The sequence below is a fragment of the Pelecanus crispus genome, chromosome 17 (genome assembly GCF_030463565.1).
Source record: "Pelecanus crispus isolate bPelCri1 chromosome 17, bPelCri1.pri, whole genome shotgun sequence".
NCBI lineage: Eukaryota > Metazoa > Chordata > Aves > Pelecaniformes > Pelecanidae > Pelecanus > Pelecanus crispus.
This window is the reverse complement of record NC_134659.1, coordinates 7,591,732-7,616,113: the sequence shown is the minus strand read 5'-3', so window position 1 is coordinate 7,616,113 and position 24,382 is coordinate 7,591,732. Positions and strand designations below refer to the sequence as shown.

General features: G+C 70.8%; 3 protein-coding genes across 3 annotated transcripts in view; 1 reads left to right on the top strand and 2 right to left on the bottom strand.

Moving 5' to 3' along the window:
• Positions 1-1,034: 1,034 nt before the first annotated feature.
• ATXN7L2 (ataxin 7 like 2) lies at positions 1,035-17,694 on the top strand. Its single transcript, XM_075722559.1, is given in 16 exon segments — positions 1,035-1,164; positions 6,607-6,681; positions 6,820-6,924; positions 7,114-7,312; positions 7,405-7,685; positions 8,387-8,469; positions 8,588-8,770; positions 8,772-8,830; positions 8,929-9,079; positions 9,081-9,132; positions 10,376-10,472; positions 14,728-15,115; positions 15,117-15,455; positions 15,458-15,527; positions 15,530-15,561; positions 17,680-17,694. Coding segments are annotated over 16 exon segments (2,259 nt in total).
• A 1,886-nt stretch (positions 17,695-19,580) lies between these two features.
• On the bottom strand, positions 19,581-21,121 carry LOC142595097 (amphoterin-induced protein 1-like). Its single transcript, XM_075722488.1, is given in 3 exon segments — positions 19,581-20,018; positions 20,020-20,139; positions 20,141-21,121. Coding segments are annotated over 3 exon segments (1,539 nt in total).
• Positions 21,122-21,386: 265 nt separating this feature from the next.
• Positions 21,387-24,382, bottom strand: part of LOC142595113 (amphoterin-induced protein 1-like) — a 4,504-nt gene continuing 1,508 nt past the window's right edge. Inside the window, 1 exon segment of the mRNA XM_075722558.1 lies at positions 21,387-21,457. Within this exon segment, the coding sequence (XP_075578673.1) occupies positions 21,387-21,457 (71 nt within the window).

Below are 24,382 nucleotides of genomic sequence, written 5' to 3'. Positions count from 1 at the left end.
CGGCCCCACACACCGGGGGTCCCGGCCCCACACACCGGGGGTCCCAGCCCCGCACACCGGGGGGCTCCCAGCCCCGCACCGGGGGTCCCGGCCCCACACACCGGGGGTTCCAGCCCCGCACCGGGGGGATCCCGGCCCCGCACACCGGGGGGGTCCCGGCCCCACACACCGGGGGTTCCAGCCCCGCACCGGGGGGATCCCGGCCCCGCACCGGGGGTCCCGGCCCCGCACCGGGGGTCCCGGCCCCGCACACCGGGGGTTCCAGCCCCGCACCGGGGGGGTCCCAGCCCCGCACACCGGGGGTCCCGGCCCCGCACACCGGGGGGGTCCCGGCCCCGCACACCGGGGGGCTCCCAGCCCCGCACCGGGGATCCCGGCCCCGCACCGGGGATCCCGGCCCCGCACACCGGGGGTTCCAGCCCCGCACCGGGGGGATCCCGGCCCCGCACCGGGGGTCCCGGCCCCGCACCGGGGGTCCCGGCCCCGCACACCGGGGGTTCCAGCCCCGCACCGGGGGGGTCCCAGCCCCGCACACCGGGGGTCCCGGCCCCGCACACCGGGGGGGGTCCCGGCCCCGCACACCGGGGGGCTCCCAGCCCCGCACCGGGGATCCCGGCCCCGCACCGGGGATCCCGGCCCCGCACACCGGGGGTTCCAGCCCCGCACCGGGGGGCTCCCAGCCCCGCACCGGGGGTCCCGGCCCCACACACCGGGGGTCCCAGCCCCGCACACCGGGGGGATCCCGGCCCCGCACCGGGGGTTCCAGCCCCGCACCGGGGGGATCCCGGCCCCGCACCGGGGGTCCCGGCCCCGCACACCGGGGGGATCCCGGCCCCGCACCGGGGGTCCCGGCCCCGCACACCGGGGGCAGCCCCGGGGCGGGGCGGGGCGGGGCGGGGACTACACCGCCCGTGGTGCCGCGGGGCGGGCGGGGGCGCGCGGCGCATGCGCGGGGGCGCGCGGGGCGGCGGCGGCGGCGGCGGCGGCGGCGGCGGCAGCGGGGGGGGGGCGCGCGCGCTCCCGCGGCGGCGGCGATGGCGGCGCGTGGGCGCGCGGCGGCGGCGGCGGCGATGGCGGCGGAGCGGCGGCTGCCCAGCCTGGACGAGTTCGCGGGGCAGAGCTGGAGCGCCTGGGTGGAGCGGGCCGGGCCGCCGGCAGAGCCGGGTGAGGGGCGGCGGCGGCGGCGGCGGCGGCGGCGGGGGCGGGCGGGGGGGGGCGGGGGGGGGGGGCTGCCGCGAAGGGAACCGCGCCCGCCGCCCCCCGGTCCTAGCGCCGCCGCGCGGTAGGCGGGCAGCGGGCGGCCGGGAGGCAGCGCTGGGGCGGTGGGCACCGGGAACCGGGCACCGGCAACCCAGCACCGGGAACCGGGCAGCCAGCACTGGGAACCGGGCAGCGGTGACTGGGTACCGGGAACCGGGCAGCGGGCAGCCAGCACTGGGAACCGGGCAGCGGTGACTGGGTACCGGGAACCGGGCAGCGGGCAGCCAGCACTGGGAACCGGGCAGCGGTGACTGGGCACCGGGAACCGGGCAGCGGGCAGCCAGCACTGGGAACCGGGCAGCGGTGACTGGGCACCGGGAACCAGGCACCGGGAACCGGGCAGCCAGCACTGGGAACCGGGCACCGGGAACCGGGCAGCCAGCACTGGGAACTGGGAACCGGGAACCCAGCGCCAGGCACTGGGCACCCAGCACTGGGAACTAGGCACCGGGAACCGGGCAGCGGTGACTGGGCACCGGGAACCAGGCACCGGAAACCGGGCAGCCAGCACTGGGAACCGGGAACTGGGAACCAGGCACCGGGAACCGGGCAGCCAGCACCGGGAACTGGGCACTGGGAAGTGGGCAGCGGTGACTGGGAACCGGGCACCGGGCAGCCAGCACTGGGAACCGGGAACCGGGCAGCCAGCACTGGGAACCGGGCAGCGGTGACTGGGCACCGGGAACCGGGAACCGGGCAGCCAGCACTGGGAACCGGGCAGCGGTGACTGGGCACTGGGAACCAGGCAGCCAGCACTGGGAACTGGGCAGCGGTGACTGGGCACCAGGAACCGGGCACCGGGAACTGGGACCGAGCACTGGGAACCAGGCACCGGGAACCGGGCAGCCAGCACTGGGAACTGGGCACCGGGAACCGGGCAGCCAGCACTGGGAACTGGGAACCGGGAACCCAGCGCCGGGCACCAGGCACCCAGCACTGGGAACTAGGCACCGGGAACCGGGCAGCGGTGACTGGGCACCGGGAACCGGGCACCAGGCACCCAGCACTGGGAACCGGGCACCGGCAACCGGGCAGCGGTGACTGGGCACCAGGAACCCAGCAGCGGTGACTGGGCACCGGGAACCAGGCAGCCAGCACCAGGAACCGGGAACTGGGAACTGGGAACCCAGCACCGGGAACTGGGAACCCAGCACCGGGAACTGGGAACCAGGCAGTGGTGACTGGGCACCGGGAACCGGGCAGCCAGCACTGGGAATCAGGCACCGGGAACCAGGCAGCGGTGACTGTGCACCAGGAATCTGGCACCCAGCACCGGGAACTGGGCACCGGGAACCGGGCACTGGGCATCGGGAACCGGGAACTGGGCACCCAGCACTGGGATCCAGGCACCGGCAACTGGCCACCAGGAACCTGGCATCCAGCACTGGGAACTGGGCACCGAGAACTGGACACTGGGAAATGGGCACCCAGCAACCGGGAACCGGGCAGCCAGCACTGGGCACCCAGCACCAGGAACTGGGCACCGGGAACCGGGCACTGGGAAATGGGCACCCAGCAACTGGGCACCAGCAACCCAGCACTGGGCAGTGGGCATCGGGAACCGGGAACTGGGCAGCGGGAACCAGGCAGCACTGACTGGGCACTGGGAATCTGGCAGCCAGCACCCAGAACCAGGCACTGGGAGCCCTGCACTGGGCAGTGGGCACCGGGAACTGGGCACTGGGAAATGGGCATCCAGTAACCAGGCACTGGGAAGCCTGCACTGGGCAGTGGGCATCAGGAACAGGGAACTGGGCACCCAGCACCAGGAACCGGGCACCCAGCACTGGGATTTGGGCACCAGGAACCTGGCACCCAGCACCAGGCGCCGGGAACCGGGCACTGGGAACTGGGTACCCAGGAACTGGGCACTGGGAACCCAGCACCAGGAACCAGGCATCCAGTACTGGGAACCGGGCACTGGGAACTGGGCACCCAGCAGCGGGAACTGGGCACCAGGAACCTGGCACCCAGCACTGGGAACCGGGCACTGGGAACTGGGCACCCAGTAACCAGGCACCAGGAACCCAGCACTGGGCAGTGGGCATCAGGAACCAGGCACTGGGCACCCAGCACCGGGAACTGGGCAGCGGCAACTGGGCACCAGGAACCTGGCACCCAGCACTGGGAACCAGGCAGCCAGCGCTGGGAACTGGGCACCGGGAACTGGGCAGCAGTGACTGGGCACCGGGAACCGGGAACTGGGCACCCAGAACCGGGAACCAGGCAGCCAGCGCTGGGAACTGGGCACTGGGAACTGGGCAGCAGTGACTGGGCACCGGGAACCGGGAACTGGGCACCCAGAACCGGGAACCAGGCAGCCAGCGCTGGGAACTGGGAACTGGGCAGCAGTGACTGGGCACCGGGAACCGGGAACTGGGCACCCAGAACCGGGAACCAGGCAGCCAGCGCTGGGCACTGGGAACTGGGCAGCAGTGACTGGGCACCGGGAACCGGGAACTGGGCACCCAGAACCGGGAACCAGGCAGCCAGCGCTGGGCACTGGGAACTGGGCAGCAGTGACTGGGCACCGGGAACCGGGAACTGGGCACCCAAAACCGGGAACCAGGCAGCCAGCGCTGGGAACTGGGCACTGGGAACTGGGCAGCAGTGACTGGGCACCGGGAATCTGGCAGCCAGCACCCAGAACCGGGCACCCGGGAGTCCTGCACTGGGCAGTGGGCACCGGGAACAGGGAACTGGGCACCCAGCACCAGGAACTGGGCACTGGCAACTGGGCACCAGGAACCGGGCAGCCAGCGCTGGGAACTGGGCACCAGGAGCCCTGCACTGGGCAGTGGGCACAGGGAACTGGGAACCGGGCACTGGGCACCGGGAACCAGGCACTGGGAACCCAGCACCAGGAACCAGGCATCCAGTACTGGGAACTGGGCACTGGGAACTGGGCACCCAGCAGCAGGAACTGGGCACCGGCAACTGGGCACCAGGAACCTGGCACCTAGCACCGGGAACCGGGCACTGGGAAATGGGCACCCAGTAACCAGGCACCGGGAACCCAGCACTGGGCAGTGGGCACCAGGAATCTGGCACCCAGCACTGGGAACCGGGAACCGGGCACCAGCAACCTGGCACCGGCAACCGGGCAGCGGGTGCTCTGCACCCGGCAGCCAGAGCTGGCAGCGGGCACCCCAGTCTGGCCACTGGGAACCCTGCACCCGTTACTGGGAGCCAGTTACCGGGTGCCGGATATCCCCGGGTGCGGTGGGCATTGGGTAGCCCGGACCGGGAACTGGGTAGCCCAGACTGGGAACCGGTTGCCGCCATTACCCCAGACCAGGCAGAGGGCACAGGGTGCCCCAGACCGGGCACCGGGCACCCGGCAGTGGCTACCAGGTGCCCTAGGCAGGGAACCGGGCGTCACGTGCCAGGTGCCGGGGTACCGGGGAGCCGGGCGCGGCCCCGGCGGGCTCTGCGCACCGGGCACCTCAGGGCAGGCACGGCTTGGATGGGACCGGGCAGCTGGCGGGCACGGTGCAGGCTCCCAGCACGGCTGGATGGGTGCAGGCACTCCTGGCATGGCCGTGCACCGCTGGGTGCCCAGTATGGCTCAGCCGGATGGGACTGGGCACCCAGTATGGCTCAGCCAGACGGGACTGGGCACCCAATATGGCTTGGCCAGACGGGACTGGGCACCCAGTATGGCACAGGCAGCCAGGACTGCATGTCCGGCATGGCACAGCTGGGTGGGACTGGGCACCCAGTATGTCATAACTGGATGGGACTGGGCACCCAGTATGGCTTGGCCAGACGGGACTGGGCACCCAGTATGGCACAGCCAGATGGGACTGGATGTCCAGTATGGAACAGCTGGGCAGGACTGGGCACCCAGTATAGCATAACCGGATGGGACTGGGCACCCAGTATGGCACAGCTGGGCGGGACTGGGCACCCAGTATTGCACAGCTGGGCAGGACTGGGCACCCAGTATAGCATAACTGGATGGGACTGGGCACCCAGTACGGCATAACTGTATGGGACTTGGCACCCATTATAGCACAGCTGGACAGGACTGGGCACCCAGTATGGCACAGCTGGGCGGGACTGGGCACCCAGTATGGCTTGGCCAGACGGGACTGGGCACCCAGTATGGCACAGCCAGATGGGACTGGATGTCCAGTATGGAACAGCTGGGCAGGACTGGGCACCCAGTATAGCATAACCGGATGGGACTGGGCACCCAGTATTGCACAGCTGGGCGGGACTGGGCACCCAGTATAGCATAACTGGATGGGACTGGGCACCCAGTATGGCATAGCTGGGTGGGACTGGGCACCCAGTACGGCATAACTGTATGGGACTTGGCACCCATTATAGCACAGCTGGACAGGACTGGGCACCCAGTATGGCACAGCTGGGCGGGACTGGGCACCCAGTATGGCACAGCTGGGTGGGACTGGGCACCCAGTATGGCTTGGCCAGACAGGACTGGGCACCCAGTATGGCACAGGCAGCCAGGACTGCATATCCAGTATGGCACAGCTGGGCGGGACTGGGCACCCAGTATGGCACAGCTGGGCAGGACTGGGCACCCAGTGTGGCTTGGCCAGACGGGACTGGGCACTCAGTATGGCACAGCTGGGCAGGACTGGGCACCCAGTATGGCTTGGCCAGACAGGACTGGGCACCCAGTATGGCACAGGCAGCCAGGACTGCATGTCCAGTATGGCACAGCTGGGCGGGACTGGGCACCCAGTATGGCACAGCTGGATGGAACTGGGCTCCCAGTTTGGCACAGCCCGGACAGGACTGAGCACCTGGTCTGGCACGGCCTGATAGAACTGGGGATGGACTGGGCACCCAGTACGGCACAGCTGGATGGCACTGGGCACCCAGTACGGCACAGCTGGATGGCACTGGGCACCCAGTATGGCACAGCCAGACAGCACTGGGCACCCAGTACGGCACAGCTGGCCAGGACACTGTCACCACTGGCCCAGTGGACACCGGTTCCCCCGCAGCAGAGCCTGGTGCAGCCGGCTGGGGCCGGGACACCCGCCTGGCACGGCCAGCGAGGATGGGGTGTCCCCGGGGTGTCCCCGGGGTGTTCCCGGGGTGTCCCCGGGCAGCGGGCGCTGACCCCGGTCGCATCCCAGCCAGGACGGGGCCGGTGCTGGGCTGTCGGCAGGGTCCGGCGCGGGGTGGCGGGACGGGGACCTCGGAGGCGATGGCACGCCGCGGGGCCGACCCCCAATCCCGCGACCGATCCGTCCTTCTGCTGAATTTTAGCCAGTTTAATTGTTCCGGGAGCGCCGGCGGCATTCGATGGCTGGGAGCCCGGGACCCTCCGCGTGCCAGCCGCTGCTGACGGGTTTTTGTCTCCGGCAGGATCGGGGTCGGAGCTGGAGGAGAGCGGGAAGAGCGGCGGCAAGAAGCTGGACGCCATGACCCTGATTAAGGAAGGTAAGCTCCCTCCTTTGGGGAGAAAACCCGGCATTTTGGGGCCGTGCTCGCCCTCCGGCCTCGACCCTCAGGCTGCGACGCTTCCCCCGGCGCCGGCGGGAGCCGTGCCGCACCGCTCACCGAACTCTCGCCCCGCAGACATGAACATCTTCGGCCACTGCCCGGCGCACGACGAGTTTTACCTGGTGGTTTGCAACCACTGCAGCCAGGTGGTGAAGCCCCAGGCCTTCCAGAAGCACTGCGGTGAGCCGGGGGCGGCTCCGGGCGCGGCTATCCCCCCCCCACGGCATCCCCTCCGGCGTCGGGAGGGATGTGGGAGCGCAGCCGGGGCTGGCGGTGCCGGCACAGCCCGGGTTGGGGGGCTGGTGGCGGTGGCTAACGCCGGGCTTTCCCCCCGCCACGCGCCCTCCCCATCCCGCCCTGTCCCGGCAGAACGCCGCCACGGCCCGCTCAGCAAGCTGTACGCCCGCGCCGCCGCCGCCACCGCCGCCACCAAGTGCCACGCCGCCGTCAACGGGCAACCGGCGGCCGGCGGGACCCCCGGCGCGGCCAAGGCGCTGCGGGAGAAGCCCCCCGGCGCCCGCGGGCGAGTCCAGGCCCTGCCCGAGCGACCGGACAAGGACAACCTCTGGTGAGCGCCGGGACGGGCGGCTCGGCCCCTTCCCCGCCGCGCGGCCGCGCTGACCCCCGCCCCCCCCCCCCACCCCTAAATTCTCTCCCCAGCTTGTTCGTGCCCGTGGTCAACCTGGAGAAGATTCCCAGCATTCCCAAAGCAGACGGGCACGGGATCAAGGTGCCCCCCAAAGCCGTACCCACCAAGGAACCCTTGGGGAAACCCGCCGCCGCCGCGGTGCCCAAAGAGCCCCCGGCGTCGGCCGGGGTCGGGGGGGATTCGGCGATGCCCGCCGACGGCCCCGGGTGCAAACCGGAGAGCGCGCCCGCCCCGGGGGAGAAGGACGCGGGTGCCTCCAAGCCGCCCCCCAGGTCCCACAAGAAGCTGGCGCGTGAGTCCCCCTTTCCGTGCCGGCGGCGGGGTGGGGGCGGCAGGTGGGCGCCACGCGGCACCGCGTCCCGGCGCGGCATCCTGGTCCCGTTATTGCGGCGGCCGGGCCTGGCAGCGGGGTAGGTACCGAGGGGGCAGCTCCCACCTCTTCCTCCCGCAGCCGGGGGAGCCGTGCCCTGACCGCAGCTCCGTTCACCCGGCAGGTTTAGGGTCTCTGCCCGCGGTGCCGGCTGGCCCGGAGGAAACGGCGGCGGTGGCGGCGTGCGGCAAGAGCGTGAGCCAGGGTTGAATCCCACCCCCCCCCACCCCCCACCCCCAATCTCCCGGTTGTGTCGTCCCGTCCCTGTCCCCCCGCCCCGCAACTCCCGCGCAGAAACGGGAGTCGGGCGGACGCAGCGGCCTCTCGCTGCGAGAAGCGGGGGGTCTCCATCGCCAGCCCTGGCCCGGGTGGGCTGGGGTCACCCCACAGAGCCCCCCGCCCCACGGCCGGCCGGCGGTGGGCCCGGTGACGCCGTGCCCCCCCCCCCCCACCGCAGCCGCTGGAGCCCCCCGCCCCGCCGCCGCCGCTCTCATCCCACCGTCCACGGGAACCTCGACCGGGGCTGGACATGGCGGGGGGGCGGGGGGCTTCCCCCCTCTGCCCCCGACGCCGCTCGGCCCCCCGGGCCCCCCCGGCATCCCGCTGCCTTCCTCTGCCCGCAGGCAAGGAGTGCGACCTGAACCGGCAGTGCGGCGTGCTCAACCCCGACACCAAGAAAATCTGCACCCGCTTGCTGACCTGCAAGGTACCGGGGGAGGGGGGGGGCACCGTCATCCTGCTTGGGGGTGGTTGAGAGGTGGGGGGTCCCGGCGGGTGTTTTTCTTGAGCCTGACCCCCCGCCTCGCCGCTGTCGCCCGGCACAGATCCACTCGGTTCACCAGCGCCGCGAGGTGCGGGGCCGGGCCAAGGACTTTGACGTGCTGGTGGCCGAGCTGAAGGCCAGCTCCCGCAAGGGTGACTCCCCAAAAGAGAGGAGCCCCCCCGGCAAGGACCCGCTGCCCCCCCTCCAGCAGGACCCCTCCTCGCTGCCGCAGACCCCCGCCGGCCCCCCCCAGCACCTCCCCGTGCCGAGCCAAGCTGCCCCACGCCCACTGCCCGCTCCCCAGGTGAGGACCCCGGCGGCGGCGGGGGGGGGGGGGGACACGACACGGCACCCCCCGCTTCGGGCACCCCAAAAATCTCTCACCCCCGCCCGCCGGCGCAGGGCCCGGCTCTCCTCCGACAGCGACGCCGAGGACGCGCCGGCCGCCTGCGGGGAGGGGGGCACGGGGGTGTTCCCCTTCCCCCTGCCCAAGGGGGGCAACCGGGTGTCGAGCGAGGAGAGCGAGGAGGAGGGGGGCGAGGAGCCCCCCCGGCCCCCCCACGCGCCCGCCGCGGCCCCAGGCGGTGAGTGAGGGGGCACCCCAGGGTGGGGGGGGGTCCCGTCTCAACCCCTCCGCGCCTGAGTTGGGGGGGGGCGCGTAGTGGGGATGCAGGGATGGGAGCGGGGATTTGGGGGGTCCCATCTCACCCCTCCGCACCTGAATTGGGGGGCACATAGTGGGGATGCAGGGATGGGAGCGGGGATTTGGGGGGGTCCCGTCTCAACCCCTGCACACCTGAAGTGGGGGGGGCACATAGCAGGGGTCAGGGATGGGAGCGGAGATTTGGGGGGGTCCTGTCTCAACCCTTCCCACCTGAAGTTGGGGGGCACGTAGTGGGGATGCAGGGATGGGAGCAGGGATTTCGGGGGTCCCCGTCTCAACCTCTTCCCACCTGAAATGGGGGGGCACATAGCAGGGGTCAGGGATGGGAGCAGGGATTTGGGGGGGCCCCATCTCAACCCTTCCCACCTGAACTGGGGGGGCACATAGTGGGGATGCAGGGATGGGAGCAGGGATTTGGGGGGGCCCCATCTCAACCCCTGCACACCTGAAGTGGGGGGGGGCACGCGGCAGGGGTCAGGGATGGGAGCGGGGATTTGGGGGGGGTCCCATCTCAACCCTTCCCACCTGAAGTTGGGGGGCACGTAGTGGGGATGCAGGGATGGGAGCGGGGATTTGGGGGGGTCCTGTCTCAACCCCTGCACACCTGAAGTGGGGGGGGGGGGCACATAGCAGGGGTCAGGGATGGGAGCAGGGATTTGGGGGGGCCCCATCTCAACCCTTCCACCTGAAATGGGGGGGCACATAGTGGGGATGCAGGGATGGGAGCGGGGATTTGGGGGGGCCCCATCTCAACCCCTGCACACCTGAATTGGGGGGGCACATAGCAGGGGTCGGGGATGGGAGCAGGGATTTGGGGGGGCCCCATCTCAACCCTTCCCACCTGAAATGGGGGGGCACATAGTGGGGATGCAGGGATGGGAGCAGGGATTTGGGGGGGTCCTGTCTCAACCCCTGCACACCTGAAGTGGGGGGGGGGCACATAGCAGGGGTCAGGGATGGGAGCGGAGATTTGGGGGGGTCCCATCTCGCCCCTCCCCACCTGAACTGCGGGTGCACGTAGTGGGGATGCAGGGAAGGGAGCAGGGATTTGGAGGGGGGGGTCCCAAAACCCCACCGGGAGCCCACCCAGCTGCATCCCGCTGCCGGCCCCGTGCCGGGTGGGATGCTCCGGGTTGCGGGGGGGAGGTTTTGGGGTGTGACCATGTGTGTCCCCCCCCCCCGCAGTTCTGCACCGCTGTTACGTCTTCAACCGGCGGCTCGACCGCTTCTGCTCGGCGCTGGGCTCCATGCTGGAGCGGCACCTCAGCTCCCACATGTGGAGGTGAGGGGGGCCGGGGGGTGCTGGGGGGGCTGCTGGGTGCTGGGGGTGCTGGTCTCCATGCTGGAGCGGCACCGCAGCTCCCACATGTGGTGGTGAGGGGGGCCGGGGGGTGCTGGGGGGGGCTGGAGGGTGCTGCTGGGTGCCAGGGGGTACTGGGGGTGCTGGGGGTGCTGGTCTCCATGCTGGAGCGGCACCTCAGCTCCCACATGTGGAGGTGACGGGGGCCGGGGGGTGCTGGGGGGTACTGGGGGTGCTGGGGGGTGCTGGGAGTGCTGCTGGGTGCTGGGCTCCATGCTGGAGCGGCACTGCAGCTCCCACATGTGGAGGTGAGGGGGGCTGGGGGGTGCTGGGGGGGGCCTGGAGGGTGCTGCTGGGTGCCAGGGGGTGCTGGGGGTGCTGCTGGGTGCTGGCTCCATGCTGGAGCGGCACCTCAGCTCCCACATATGGTGGTGAGGGGGGCCAAGGGGTGCTGGGGGGGGCTGGAGGGTGCTGCTGGGTGCCAGGGGGTGCTGGGGGGTGCTGGGGGGGGCTGGAGGGTGCTGCTGGGTGCCAGGGGGTGCTGGGGGTGCTGGGGGTGCTGCTGGGTGCTGGGCTCCATGCTGGAGCGGTACCTCAGCTCCCACATGTGGAGGTGAGGGGGGCCGGGGGGTGCTGGGGGGTACTGGGGGGTGCTGGGGGTGCTGCTGGGTGCTGGCTCCATGCTGGAGCGGCACCGCAGCTCCCACATGTGGAGGTGAGGGGGGCTGGGGGGTGCTGGGGGGTGCTGGGGGGGGGCCGGGGGCTGCTGCTGGGTGCCAGGGGGTGCCGCTGGGTGCTGGGGTGCAAAGGCACCCGGCCCCAAGGTGGGGGTTGCCCTCCCCAGGGTCCTGGTGTGGAGGGGGTGTAGCTGAATTGGGGGGGCAAGGGTGGGAGTGGGGATGTGGGGGGGGTCCCGTCTCAACCCTCCACATCTGAATTAGGGGGGGACGTGGCAGGGGTCAGGGATGGGAGCGGGGATGTGGGGGGGTCCCGTCTCAACCCTCCCCACCTAAATTTGCGGGGTACGTAGTGGGGATGCAGGGATGGGAGCAGGGATTTGGGGGGGTCCCATCTCAACCCTCCCCCCCTGAATCGGGAGGGATGGCATCAGGGGGGCAAGGATTAGAGCAGGGATTTGGGGGGGTCCCATCTCAACCCCTCCACATCCGAATTGGGGGGCATGTAGTGGGGATGCAGGGATGGGAGCAGAGATTTGGGGGGGGGGTCCCATCTCACCCCTCTGCACCTGAGGTGTGGGGGGACATGGCAGGGGTCAGGGATGGGAGTGGGGATTTGGGGGGGGTCCCGTCTCAACCCCTCCACATCTGAAGTGGGGGGGCACATAGCAGGGGTCAGGGATGGGAGCGGGGATTTGGGGGGGCCCCATCTCACCCCTCCCCACCTAAATCGGGGGGGTACGTAGAGGGGATGCAGGGATGGGAGCGGGGATTTGGGGGGGCCCCATCTCACCCCTCCCCACCTAAATCGGGGGGGTACGTAGAGGGGATGCAGGGATGGGAGCGGGGATTTGGGGGGGCCCCATCTCACCCCTCCCCACCTAAATCGGGGGGGTACGTAGAGGGGATGCAGGGATGGGAGCGGAGATTTGGGGGGGCCCCATCTCACCCCTCCGCACCTAAATCGGGGGGGTACGTAGAGGGGATGCAGGGATGGGAGCGGAGATTTGGGGGGGACCTGTCTGAACCCCTCTGCACCTGAAGTGGGGGGGCACGTAGCAGGGGTCAGGGATGGGAGCAGGGATTTGGGGGGGGTCTCATCTCAACCCTCCCCGCCTTAACTGGGGGGGCACGTAGTGGGGATGCAGGGATGGGGGCGGGGATTTGGGGGGCCCCATCTCACCCCTCCGCATCTAAATCGGGGGGGTACGTAGAGGGGATGCAGGGATGGGAGCGGAGATTTGGGGGGGCCCCATCTCACCCCTCCCCACCTAAATCGGGGGGGTACGTAGAGGGGATGCAGGGATGGGAGCGGGGATTTGGGGGGGCCCCATCTCACCCCTCCCCACCTAAATCGGGGGGGTACGTAGAGGGGATGCAGGGATGGGAGCGGAGATTTGGGGGGGCCCATCTCACCCCTCCCCACCTAAATCGGGGGGGGTACGTAGAGGGGATGCAGGGATGGGAGCGGAGATTTGGGGGGGCCCCATCTCACCCCTCCCCACCTAAATCGGGGGGGTACGTAGAGGGGATGCAGGGATGGGAGCGGAGATTTGGGGGGGCCCCATCTCACCCCTCCCCACCTAAATCGGGGGGGTACGTAGAGGGGATGCAGGGATGGGAGCGGAGATTTGGGGGGCCCCATCTCACCCCTCCGCATCTAAATCGGGGGGGTACGTAGAGGGGATGCAGGGATGGGAGCGGAGATTTGGGGGGGCCCCATCTCACCCCTCCCCACCTAAATCGGGGGGGTACGTAGAGGGGATGCAGGGATGGGAGCGGAGATTTGGGGGGGCCCCATCTCACCCCTCCCCACCTAAATCGGGGGGGTACGTAGAGGGGATGCAGGGATGGGAGCGGAGATTTGGGGGGGCCCCATCTCACCCCTCCCCACCTAAATCGGGGGGGTACGTAGAGGGGATGCAGGGATGGGAGCGGGGATTTGGGGGGGCCCCATCTCACCCCTCCCCACCTAAATCGGGGGGGGTACATAGAGGGGATGCAGGGATGGGAGCGGAGATTTGGGGGGGGCCCCATCTCACCCCTCCGCACCTGAATCAGGAGGGATGGCATCAGGGGTCAGGGATGGGAGCGGAGATTTGGGGGGGCCCCATCTCACCCCTCCCCCACCTAAATCGGGGGGGTACGTAGAGGGGATGCAGGGATGGGAGCGGAGATTTGGGGGGGCCCCATCTCACCCCTCCCCACCTAAATCGGGGGGGTACGTAGAGGGGATGCAGGGATGGGAGCGGAGATTTGGGGGGGCCCCATCTCACCCCTCCCCACCTAAATCGGGGGGGTACGTAGAGGGGATGCAGGGATGGGAGCGGGGGATTTGGGGGGGCCCCATCTCACCCCTCCGCACCTGAATCAGGAGGGATGGCATCAGGGGTCAGGGATGGGAGCGGAGATTTGGGGGGGGCCCCATCTCACCCCTCCCCACCTAAATCGGGGGGGGTACGTAGAGGGGATGCAGGGATGGGAGCGGAGATTTGGGGGGCCCCATCTCACCCCTCCGCATCTAAATCGGGGGGGTACGTAGAGGGGATGCAGGGATGGGAGCGGAGATTTGGGGGGGGCCCCATCTCACCCCTCCCCACCTAAATCGGGGGGGTACATAGAGGGGATGCAGGGATGGGAGCGGAGATTTGGGGGGGCCCCATCTCACCCCTCCGCACCTAAATCGGGGGGGGTACGTAGAGGGGATGCAGGGATGGGAGCGGAGATTTGGGGGGGCCCCATCTCACCCCTCCGCACCTGAATCAGGAGGGATGGCATCAGGGGTCAGGGATGGGAGCGGAGATTTGGGGGGGGCCCCATCTCACCCCTCCCCACCTAAATCGGGGGGGGTACGTAGAGGGGATGCAGGGATGGGAGCGGAGATTTGGGGGGCCCCATCTCACCCCTCCGCATCTAAATCGGGGGGGTACGTAGAGGGGATGCAGGGATGGGAGCGGAGATTTGGGGGGGGCCCCCATCTCACCCCTCCCCACCTAAATCGGGGGGGTACATAGAGGGGATGCAGGGATGGGAGCGGAGATTTGGGGGGGCCCCATCTCACCCCTCCGCACCTAAATCGGGGGGGGTACGTAGAGGGGATGCAGGGATGGGAGCGGAGATTTGGGGGGGCCCCATCTCACCCCTCCCACCTAATCGGGGGGGTACGTAGAGGGGATGCAGGGATGGGAGCGGAGATTTGGGGGGGGCCCCATCTCACCCCTCCCCACCTAAATCGGGGGGGTACGTAGAGGGGATGCAGGGATGGGAGCGGAGATTTGGGGGGGGCCCCATCTCACCCCTCCGCACCTGAATCAGGAGGGATGGCATCAGGGGTCAGGGATGGGAGCAGGGATTTGGGGGGGGGGGTCCCATCTCAACCCTCCCTGCCTTAACTGGGGGACACATGGAAGGGGTCAGGGATGGGAGCAGGGATTTGGGGGGGGGGGGGTCCCATCTCAACCCCTCCACATCTGAAGTGGGGGGGCAGGTAGTGGGGATGCAGGGATGGGAGCAGAGATTTGGGGGGGGTCCCGTCTCACCCTTCCCCTCCCCTCCCGCAGGAAGATCCCTCCAGCCGCCGAGCCCCCTCTGCACCCCCCCCCGGCGCCCCCCAGCCCCGCCGCTCCCCCCTGCGGCCCCGCCGCCCCCTCCCCGCCGCCCCGGCCCTCCCCGTCATCGGCGGCCCCCCCCGGCACCCGGGAGGGCCGGGTCCCCGCCAGCCTCAACTACACGGTGGGGTCCCCCCACGCCGCGGCCGCCTGCAGCCAGCCCGAGTGCGGGGGGGGCGGCAGCCAGTCCATCACCTCCCCGCTGCCCGCCAACATCCCCTCGCCCTCCTTCAGCAAGTTGCCTTCCACCAAGGCCAGCAAATCTTCCCGAGCCCGGGAAGCAGCCGGCGGGATGGATCCGGATACCCGCAAACGCAAGCCCCCTCTCGCCGCTGGCGGCCCCCCCCTATAAACGGACCTGTTCGGGGGACGGGGGCAAAAGCAAAAACCCCGGCTGCCAGGTTTCGGCTCCCCCCGGCAAGACGAAACCCACCCCTCCGGGTTGCCCGGCTTCTTCTTCCTCCGCCGCCGTCCTCAACGGTACGACGCGGGTGAAACGGCTCGCCCCCCCGGACTGCCGCAGCCCCCCCGCCGTGGACCCCCGAGGCTCGCCGCTGCACGGGCCGGGGGTGCCGCCGCCCCCCCCGCGTTGTATCTCCGAGGACGAGGTCAAGAAGCGTAAGAACGCGGCCACGTATTGCCGGCCTGTCAAGCCCAAGCCTGCGCCCCCTCTGCCCGGCCCCCGCCGCCGCCCCCCGGCCCGGCCCCCCCCGACTCGGGGGGCTCCGTCCGCAGGAAGAAACCGGGACCCCCCCGGGCTTCGAGGAGAAGCGGAGTGCCCTGAAGGTAGGGCTGAGCTGGGGGGGGTGCTGGGCGGGGGGGTCTCTGCTGAGCTGGTGGGGGTGGGAGCGGGTATTGGGGTGCTCTGGGGGGTGCAGAGCGGTGTCGGGGGGGTGACGCTGGGCACTGAAATGGGGGGACCCCCCCAGGGCCACCAGTACCCATAGGGGATGGGGGGGGGGACCCTCCCCAGGGCCACCAGCACCCACAGGGAATTGGGGGGGGACCCCCGGCTCGGGGTGTGATGCTGGGCACTGAAATGGGGGGGACCCCCCCAGGGCCACCAGCACCCACAGGGAATGGGGGGGACCCCTGGCTCGGGGGGTGATGCTGGGCACTGAAATGGGGGGACCCCCCAGGGCCACCAGCACCCATAGGGGATGGGGGGGGAGACCTTCCCCAGGGCCACCAGCACCCACAGGGTATAGGGGGGGACCCCCAGCTCAGGGGGTGATGCTGGGCACTGAAATGGGGGGACCCCCCCAGGGCCACCAGCACCCATAGGGGATGGGGGGGGGACCCTCCCCAGGGCCACCAGCACCCACAAGGTATAGCGGGGGACCCCCAGCTCGGGGTGTGATGCTGGGCACTGAAATGGGGGGGACCCCCCCCAGGGCCACCAGCACCCACAGGGTATACGGGGGACCCCCGGCTCGGGGGTGTGATGCTGGGCAGTGAAATAGGGGGGGACCCTCCCCAGGGCCACCAGCACCCACAGGGAATTGGGGGGGACCCCCGGCTCGGGGTGTGATGCTGGGCACTGAAATGGGGGGGACCCCCCCAGGGCCACCAGCACCCACAGGGAATGGGGGGGACCCCTGGCTCGGGGGGTGATGCTGGGCACTGAAATGGGGGGACCCCCCAGGGCCACCAGCACCCATAGGGGATGGGGGGGGAGACCTTCCCCAGGGCCACCAGCACCCACAGGGTATAGGGGGGGACCCCCAGCTCAGGGGGTGATGCTGGGCACTGAAATGGGGGGACCCCCCCAGGGCCACCAGCACCCACAGGGTATGGGGGGGACCCCCAGGGGCCACCAGCACCTACAGGGTATGGGGGGGACCCCCAGCTTGGGGTGTGATTGCTGGGCAGTGAAATGGGGGACCCCCCCAGGGCCACCAGCACCCACAGGGTATAGGGGGGTCCCCCAGCTCGGGGGGGTGACGCTGGGCAATGAAAAAGGGGGGGACCCCTAGGGCCACCAGCACCTATAGGGGATGGGGGGGGGGGGACCCTCCCCAGGGCCACCAGCACCCACAGGGGATGGGGGGGAGCCCCCCCCAGGGCCACCAGCACCTACAGGGTATAGGGGGGGGACCCCCAGCTCGGGGGGTGATGCTGGGCACTGAAATGGGGGGGACCCCCCCAAGGCCACCAGCACCCACAGGGTATAGGGGGGGACCCCCGGCTCAGGGGGTGACGCTGGGCACTGAAATGGGGGGGGACCCCCCAGGGCCACCAGCACCTACAGGGTACAGGGGGGGACCCCCGGCTCCTCCCAGGGCTGCTTGTGTGCACCCATGGCCTGAGGGACCCCCTGGTGTGGGGTGGGGGATGCCATGGGCACCCCCTGGTCTCGGTTAGGGGGGCACCATGGGGACACCGTGGCCCAGGTGGGGGACGCCATGGGGGTGTCCTGGTCTTGGTTAGGGGGGCACCACGGGGACAACATGGGGACGTCCGTGTCCCAGGGGAGGGGGGACACCCTGGGGACCCCCTGGCCTGGGGTAGGGGACACTGGGGGACACTGTGGTCTGGGGTCACGGGGGGTGGATGCAGCGGGGACCCCCTGGGGACACCATGGCTCTGGGGTGGGGGGCACCACGGGGACCTTCGGGGCCACCCATGCCCCAGGTGAGGGGCACTGTGGGGACCCCCTGGGTACCCCCTGGCCCCAAGTAGGGGACACTGGGGGGGGGGGGGGGGGGGGGGCGACACTGATCTCGGGTCCTGGGACATCCCAGCTGGGGGAGGTGGGGACCCCCTGGGGATGTGTTTGTCTATGGGGGGGGGATGCTCCCTCCGGGGACACCCAAACCCTGGGTGGGGGACACCCAAACCCTGGGTGGGGGACACTGTGGGCCCAGGGTCCCCGGGGCTCACCCGCGCTCTCCTCTCCCGCAGTCCAAAGCCCATTAACGGAGGGGCCACCAGGACCACCCCCCACCGGGCACCGCTGTCCCCCCGCACCCCTCCAGCGCGGGCGCAAAGAAGCCCCCACCGGAAACGCCGAAAAGCCGAGGAAAAGCCGGGGGGGGGGGGAGTGGGGGGTGGGGGGCGGAAAAAAAAAAAAAAAAAAAAAAAAAAAAAGCACCCAACCCCCTGCCCCCAAGGAAAACAAAAAGAAGGAGGAAAAACCCAACTTCCAGAAAAATACCTCAAAAACTCTCAGTTCTGTTCTTGCTGCTAAACCAGCCCCCGGCAGCGGAGGCGGCTGCGGCCGGGGGGGGCCCGGCACAGGACTGGCCACCGGGCCACCACCGGGCCACCACACCGGCCGCGGATATTTATAAGAATTACTATTGGTGTTTTTTGTTTCTTTTTTAAAAAAAAAAAAAAAAAAAAAAGGAGAAAAAAACCCAAAAAAGCCAGGTATTGCAGAGAAGGGGGGGGGGGGGGGGGCGCTGGGGGCTGTGTCCTGGGGGTCCCCATGGTGTTTGGGGACAGCGGGGGTGGCCCCAGGAGCGCGGTGAGGGCAGAGAAGGGGCTGGGGGGGTCCCCGGGGGGGGGGGTCCCCGGCCGAGGGCAGCAGGGATGGGGGCTGCGGGGGGGGCCCAGGGGCCGTCCCGAGGGGACAGAGGGATGGGGGGGGTCCCCAGGAACCCCCGAAGGGCAGGGGTCCCCCCGTCCTGGGAGCTGGGGGGGGTCCCTGGGGGGGATGCAGTGGGGTGGGGGGAGGACCATAGGGGGTCTTTGGGGTGCTGGGGGGGGGGCCAGGAAGGGTCAGTGGGGGGCGGGGGGTGAGCACGGGGGCTGGCTTGGGGGGGGCTGCACGGAAGCTGCACGGTCGGCGGGGCCTTGGGGTGCCCCCCCTTCCCCCAACCCCCTGGCTCCCCCAAATGGGGGGCCAGGGTGGCAGCGGGGGGCCCCGGCTCCGCCTGACTCCTCATCCCGGGGGGGTCCCGCAGGGCTGGCGCGGTGGCACTGTCCCTGACACCCCCCCCCCACCCAGCGAGGGGACCCCATCTTGGGGACGACCCTCTTAGCCCCCCGAAACCGGCGGAGGCTGCGCAGGCACGACGGGGGAAAACGTTTATTTTGGCCATGGCATCAGGGGCTGCCAGCACGGGGGGGGGGGACGGGACACGGGACGCGACCCGGGGAGGGGGACACGGGGGACACAGGCTGGGGTGCGTGGGTGCCCCCATTGGGGTGCTGGAGCCCCCCGGGGTCCCGCTCCCTGCGGGGTGGGGGGCTCTGCTTGTGGCTGGGGGGTGCATGGGGGGCGGGCAGGAGGGTGTTGGGGGGGGGTCGCGCCCATGGGTCCCCAGGGGGTGACGTGCCCCTCGTGTCCCCCCCGCCGAGCGGGACTCATGCTTCGCGACAGACATGCCGGGGAGGGCGCGGGGGGGGTCGGCGTCGCGGGGAGGGGGGGCGGCTGCCCTGCCGAAACGGGACCCCCGGGGCCCAGCTCCCGGCACCGCCGCCGCGTGGGTGCCCCCGGTGCCCGCCGTCCCCGGCGGGGGGCCACGCGCCAAACCGGCCCGGGCGCCGTCACCCGTGGTCCTGCAGTGCCCGGTGGGCAACGGGCCGGTGCCCCCCCGGCTCGGCGGCCACGCTGTCCCCACAGGAGCCCCCTTGTCCCTCGCGGGTCCCGCGGCGGCGGTGACCTTGGCGGAGGCCGGCGTGGGTGGCCAGCGGCGATGCAGGGGGGGGCGACGGCGTCACCCCAAAGCTGGGGACACCGGCGGTGGGGGGTCCAGGCTGCCCCTCCTGCCCGCAGCGCATCCATGGGGGACGTGTCCCAGAGGCGGGGGGGGGACACGGGGCATCCCTGGAGACTGTCCCCGCAGTGTCCCCCCTCCCTACACCACGATGGGGGTGTCGGAGAAGACGGAGCTGACCGAGTCCGGATCCGACACCTTCCTCTGCGCCTTGGGGGCCGTGCCGGGGGGGGCGGCTGGGGGGTGCCCCCCCACCTTGAACCTGCCGTTCTGCCCCGGGCCGGTGGCGGAGGCCGAGCGGGAGCGGCAAGGCTCCCCGGGGACGCCGGTGGCGTGGTTGGGGGTGGCACTGAGGACGGAGGAGTTGATGCTGTCGTCGCGGGGAGCCGGCGGCTTGTCGGCGCCGCGGCAGCAGCAGCAGCGGCACGGGGTGAGGTACAGGTAGATGAGCACCAGCACCACGCTGAGGATGCAGCCCACCAGCGTGGTGTAGGCGGTGTTGAGGGTGTCGTGGGGACCGTGCAGGGTGAAGTTGTGCACCAGCAGCTCCACGTAGAGGGTCTCGTTGAGGAGGGGACCCTGCCACCCAGCAGGAGTAGGTGCCGGCGTCCTCGGGGCGCAGCACCCGCAGCTGCAGGCTGCCGTTCGCCAGGAGAGCGGCGCTGCCGTTACCCCCTTCCTCCAACACCCGTTCGCCTCCCCGGCGTCACCCAGTGCCGGCTACGCACCCCCCGCAACCGGGTGTCGCAGCTGAGGGTGACGGTGTCACCCAGGTGGGCTTCCAGCACCGCTTCCCGCGCCTCGCTGCAGTTGAGCGGCTGCCGGCCAGCCAGGGCGAGGATACCGACGGGCGCCGAGGCGGCAGGCAGCAAGCACCGCAACTCCTCCTGGAAATCCATCACGGCGCTCAGCCGGCGGCGACGACCGCGGGCGACCAGCTGGAAAAGCGGGCAGTCGCAGGCCAGCGGGTTGTTGTGCAGGTAGAGGCGGTCGCGCAGCCAGGCGGGCAGCGCCTGCAGCTCGCCGACGGGCAAGCTGCGGAGCCGGTTGGCCGAGAGGTCGAGCAGGGCCAGCTGCGGCAGGCGGCTGCCGTCGCGCAGCAGCTCCAGCGGGAAGCGGGCGATGCGGTTTTGCCCCAGGTAAAGCTTACGGAGATGGCCGAGGTTATCGAAGGCGGTGCGGTCCACGGCAGAGATCTCGTTGTTGTAGAGGAGCAGCACCTCCAGCTCGGTCAGGTCGCTGAAGAGGTTCTCCTCCAGCGCCCGGAGGCGGTTAGAGGAGAGGTCCAGGTGCCGGAGGTGGGGGACGTGGGCGAAGGCTTCGGTGGAGACGAAGGAGAGCCCGTTGTGGCTGAGCAGCAAGGCGTGGAGGTGGGCCAGGCGCCCCGGCGCCCAGTCGGCGCGCAGCCGGCTGACGTTGTTGTGGCTGAGGTCGAGGACGGCGGTGAAGCGGGGCAGGGGGGCCGGCACCGAGCTCAGCACCGCCTGCGAGCAGCTCAGGATGTTGGAGGCGCAGACGCAGCGCGGGGGGCAGCTCCCGCCCGCGGACCCCCACGGCGCCAGCAGCACCAGCGCCAGCAGCAGCGGCATTAGCGGCAGCGGGGCCGCCGGCCCCTCGCTGCTCCCCATGGCCGCGCTCCGCCCCACGGCGTCGCACGGGTGCTGGGGACGCGGCGCCGGCATGCTCACGACGCCCAGCACGGCGGGCTGGCGGCACGGGGTTGGCTCGCACGGGGTGGCTTCGGTCACCCGGTGTCACGGCACGCACCGGGCTCGCTGCTCACCCGGTGTCACGGTGCGGGGTGGTTTGGTCACGCGGTGTTGCAGAGTGGGGTGGTTTTGTCACCCCGCATCACAGCATGTGCTATAGGGTGGCTTGGGCCAGCCGGTGTCACGGCACGCACCGGGCTCGCTGCTCAGCTGGTGTCACGGTGCGGGGTGGCTTTGGTCACCCAGTGACAGGGCGTGCACCAGGCTCGCTGAGAGCCCAGTGCCACGATGCGGAGTGGCTGTGGTCACCTGGTGTCACAGCATGGGGTGGCTTCGGTCACCCGGTGTCAGGCACGCACCCGGCTCGCTGCTCACCCTGGTGTCACGGCGCGCGGTGGTTTGGTCACACCGCGTTGCAGAGTGGGGTGGCTTTGTCACCCGGTGCCATGGCACGTGCCGGGCTTGCTGCTTGCCTGGCGTCACCCGGTGCGGCAGTGAGGGGTGGCTTTGTCACCCGGTGTCACGGCATGCACCGGGCTCGCCGCTCACCCAGTGTCACGGCGTGGAGTGGTTTGGTCATGTGGTGTCACAGCATGGGGTGGCTTTGTCACCCACTGTCACGGCATGCGCCGGGCTCGCTGCTCACCCGGTGTCACGGTGCGCGGTGGTTTGGTCACGCGGCGTTGCAGAGTGGGGGTGGCTTTGTCACCCGCTGTCACGGCACGCGCCGGGCTCGCTGCTCAGCTGGTGTCATGGCGCGGGGGTGGCTTGGTCACACGGGTGTCACAGCATGGGCTGGCTTTGTCACCCGCTGTCACAGCATGCGCCGAGCTCGCTGCTCAGCCGGTGTCACGGTGTGGGGTGGCTTGGTCACACGGTGTTGCAGAGTGGGGTGGCTTTGTCACCCGGTGCCATGGCACGCGCCGGGCTCGCTGCTTGCCTGGCGTCACCCGGTGCAGCAGTGAGGGGTGGCTTTGTCACCCGCTGTCACGGCACGCGCCGGGCTCGCTGCTCACCCGGTGTCACGGTGTGGGGTGGCTTGGTCACACGGTGTTGCAGAGTGGGGTGGCTTTGTCACCCAGTGTCACGGCATGCACCGGGCTCGCTGCTCACCCGGCGTCACGGCGCGCGGTGGTTTGGTCACGCCGCGTTGCAGAATGGGGTGGCTTTGTCACCCGGTGCCACGGCACGCGCCGGGCTCGCTGCTTGCCTGGCGTCACCCGGTGCGGCAGTGAGGGGTGGCTTTGTCACCCGGTGTCACGGCACGCGCCGGGCTCGCTGCTCAGCCGGTGTCACGGCGCGCGGTGGCTTGGTCACACGGTGTCACAGCATGGGCTGGCTTTGTCACCCGGTGTCACGGCATGCACCGGGCTCGCTGCTCACCCGGTGTCACGGCGCGGGGTGGCTTGGTCACCCAATGTCACAGCACGCGCCATGGGGCGGCTCGGCCACCCGCTGTCACGGGGCTCGCTCCTCGCCGCTGTCACGCCGTGCCCGGGTCCCCGCCCGCCCCGGGGGTCCCGCCCGCCGCAGCCCCGCTCCCCCCGCGCTGCGGAGGCGGCCCCGGCCCCCCCCGCCCCCTCCCGGCCCCGGCCCCGCTGCGGACGGAGCCCGCGGGAGGATGCCCACCGCCCCCCCCCCCCCCCTTCCCGGGGCGTTACCGGGGCCCGGTACCGGGGCCGGTGCGGAGGAGGGCGCTGAGGGGAGGCCGAGCCGGACCGAAGGGAGCCGAAGGGAGCCGAAGGGAGCCGAGCGAGGCCGAACCGAGCCGGGCAGCGTCGAACCGAGACGAGTGGGGCCGAGCGGAGCCGAGCGACCGGGCCGAGTGGGGCCGAGCGGAGCCGAGCGGAGCCGAGCGGGCCGGGCCGAGCCGAGCGGGGCCGAGTGGGGCCGAGCGACCGGGCAGGGCCGAGCCGAGCGGGGCCGAGCGGAGCCGAGCGCAGCCGAGCGACCGGGCCGAGCCGAGCCCAGCCGAGCCGAGCGGAGCCGAGCGGAGCCGAGCCCAGCCGAGCGGAGCCGAGCGGAGCCGAGCGCAGCCGAGCGGGCCGGGCCGAGCCCCCCGCCGGCCGCAGCGCGCACCCGCGGCCCCGGGACAGGGTCTGGGGGCGGGCCCGGCGCGGCGCACCCCGCGCACGGCCGGTCCCCATTGGCTGCCGCCGCAGCGCCCCGACCAATGGCGGCAGCGCCCGCTTAACCCCTCCTGGGCCGCGCGGCGCCCCCCGGCCGAGCCCCCCCCGGAGCCCCCGGTGCCGGCCCCGGCCCCCGGCCCGCCCCGTTCCTGTGCCCATCCCCGTCATCCCCATCCCCCTCTGCATCCCCACAGCCCTGCCACCGCGCCTCATCCCCGCCCCATCCCATCGCCATCCCATCCCCATTCCCATCCCATCCCCGTCACCCCCATCCTCACCTCCATCCCATGCCTGTCCCCATCCCCATTCCCATCCCATCCCCGTCACCCCCATCCTCACCTCCATCCCATGCCTGTCCCCATCCCCATTCCCATCCCATCCCCGTCACCCCCATCCTCAACCCCACCCCACCCCTGTCTCCATCCCCATCCCGTCCCCCATCCCCATCCCATCCCCATCCCACCCCCATCCCACCCCTGTCCCCATCCCCATCCCACCCCCATCACCACCCCCATCCCATCCCTGTCCCCATCCCCACCCCCATCCCCATCACCATCCCATCCCTGTCCCCATCCCATCCCTGTCCCCATCCCATCCCCGTCACCCCTATCCTCAACCCCACCCCACCCCCATCCCCATCCCCATCCCATCCCTGTCCCCATCCCCATCCCATCCCTGTCCTCATTCCCATCCCATCCCTGTCCCCATCCCCATCCCCATCCCCATCCCCATCCCCATCCCTATCCCATCCCTGTCCCCATCCCCATCCCATCCCTGTCCCCATCCCCATCACCATCCCATCCCTGTCCCCATTCCCATCCTATCCCTGTCCCCATCCCCATCCCCATCCTCATCATCTCTATCCTATCCCTGTCCCCATCCCCATTCCCATCATAATCCCATCCCCATCCCATCCCTGTCCCCATTCCCATCCTATCCCTATCCCATCCCTGTCCCCATCCCATCCCCATCCCTATCCCATCCCATCCCATCCCCATCCCTATCCATCCATCCATCCCCATCCCTATCCCATCCCCATCCCATCCCTGTCCCCACCTCCATCCTCATCCTCATCCCCATCCCATCCCTGTCCCCATTCCCATCC